Below are 1973 nucleotides of genomic sequence, written 5' to 3'. Positions count from 1 at the left end.
ATAAAGAATTAAAGTAATAATGAAATAATTATTAAAAACATTATAATAAAAAAAAACATTAAAAATATATAAAATAAATGAATAATGAGAAGATGTTATCATCTAAATATACTTTTAATAAATTAAATTAAACATTCATAAAATAAACAATAAATTCATCATTTTTATATCTTCAAAATAATAAAAATTATTTTATATTATTCAATTCAATTTCAATTATTTGGTGTTATATATGTGTTATTAAGTGAGACTAAAACTTAATTCACTCTCTTTTAACGATTATTTAAGGTATTGGTTTTGTTAACAAGACTTTTTATAAAACAACAACCAATAAGAAAATAACCAACTGAATTAATAACTTGTACTATAAAAAATATTCTTACACAGTAATAACACTTTGTTTTAATGTTCCTTCTAATCCTTCTTTATCAATGATACTTACTTTTACTAATCGTTGAATACAAAAGATTCTTGAAAAATCTTTCCCATGATAACTTGTATTATCTAATAATTCACCTGGTGCTACATGAATAGTTACATCTCTTGATACCATTACATCAACTCCTTCTTCTTCACTACTTTTTATAATATATCCTGTTAAAATTTCTCCTTCTTTAATAGTATCTTTTGTTACAATACGTGTTTGAACTCCTCCTATTAATGGTGGGAATATTTCATCATAAGCTTCTTTTAAATATTCTTTTCTCATTGAACATAAAATTTCGGGTTTATTTGAAAGTACATACATATTAATATATTTTCCATTTTGTAAATAATCTCTTGGAAATGGATTAAAAACATTACTTATATCACAATAATGAATATATCCTATTCTATTTCCTTTAATTAATACTTTAATTTTTAATTCTTTTGTATTATTACCAATAACTTCTCCAACAATAATTTCTCCTTCTTTAATTTCTTCTTTTTTGTCTTTTATTAAATAGATATTTTCTTTACTATAATATCCTTTAACTTTTATTTTATCTCCAACATTATATTCTTTTTTATTTATATTAATTTCTTCAATATTATCTCCTATTTCAATATAATTTAATTTTCCTTTAAGTATTGAATTAAACGAAATTATATATCCATCTTTCATTTCTCTACTAATAATTCCTTCGATTTCTTCTCCTTCTTGAATTTTTTCTTCCATATTTCCTTCTTCCTTCATACTTAATTCAACTATTTCTATTCTTCCTTCTATTTCTTTTCCTTTTTCTTTAATTATTTCTCATTTAACTTGTATTCCAATAATATAACATTCTATTTTCTCTCCTATTTCTATCTTCTTTGTACTATTAATTTTATGTAATCTTCCTGTAATTCCTTTTCCTAAATTTAAATAACTAATACTTTCATTTGTATAACTTACTACTCCTTCTATCTTCTCTCCAATATTAATTGTATTATTTTTAATGAAAAAGATGGTATGATAATCAACAAGAAGTATATTCAATTAAAAAGAAAAAGATAATTGAAAAGACGAAAGAAGAGTTTAAAGAAAAAACAAAAGATTGGGAAGAAAAAGACATTAAAGCTATAGAAGCAGAAATTAAAAACAAAAACCCAATTAAAGAAATGAATGATAGATGTAAAATTGCAAGAATAATAAATGAAACAGAAAGTATAATGAAAATACAAGAAGAAACAAAAAATAAAGAAGAAAAGATAGAAGAAGAAAAAGAAAAAGAAGAAATACTTGCTCTGAAAAATCAAATTACTGAATTGAAAGAAAAGTTAAAGAATACAGTATGGAAAGAATGGAAGAAGAACAAGCCATCTCAGAAGAAATGATGAGAAAAGCAAAAGAAATAGTTAGGAAAGAATTGAAGAAGAAATTACAGAAATGAAAATACAAATTAAAAAGATTCAAACGAATTATGAAGAAATGAAGAAAGAAAATGAAAAATTAGAAGAAGAAAACTTAAAACTACAAGGAAAAGTAAATGAGATAGAAGGAAAGAAAA

At 22.1% G+C, this 1973-nt stretch overlaps 1 protein-coding gene across 1 annotated transcript, besides 1 other annotated feature; it reads right to left on the bottom strand.

Annotated features, from left to right (window-relative positions):
• Positions 1-379: 379 nt before the first annotated feature.
• EHI_060210 (uncharacterized protein) lies at positions 380-1177 on the bottom strand (the record flags this gene model as incomplete). The annotated part of the gene is made up of 1 exon (XM_001914493.1): positions 380-1177. One exon carries the CDS (start codon positions 1175-1177, stop codon positions 380-382), a length of 798 nt encoding a protein of 265 aa, XP_001914528.1.
• A 243-nt stretch (positions 1178-1420) lies between these two features.
• Positions 1421-1971: a repeat region.
• Positions 1972-1973: the final 2 nt, after the last annotated feature.

The sequence above is a fragment of the Entamoeba histolytica genome, genomic scaffold (assembly GCF_000208925.1).
Source record: "Entamoeba histolytica HM-1:IMSS scf_1104750517171 genomic scaffold, whole genome shotgun sequence".
NCBI classification, from domain to species: Eukaryota; Evosea; order Mastigamoebida; family Endamoebidae; genus Entamoeba; species Entamoeba histolytica.
Note: the sequence above shows the minus strand (reverse complement) of the source record. Positions and strands in the feature narration are given on the sequence as shown.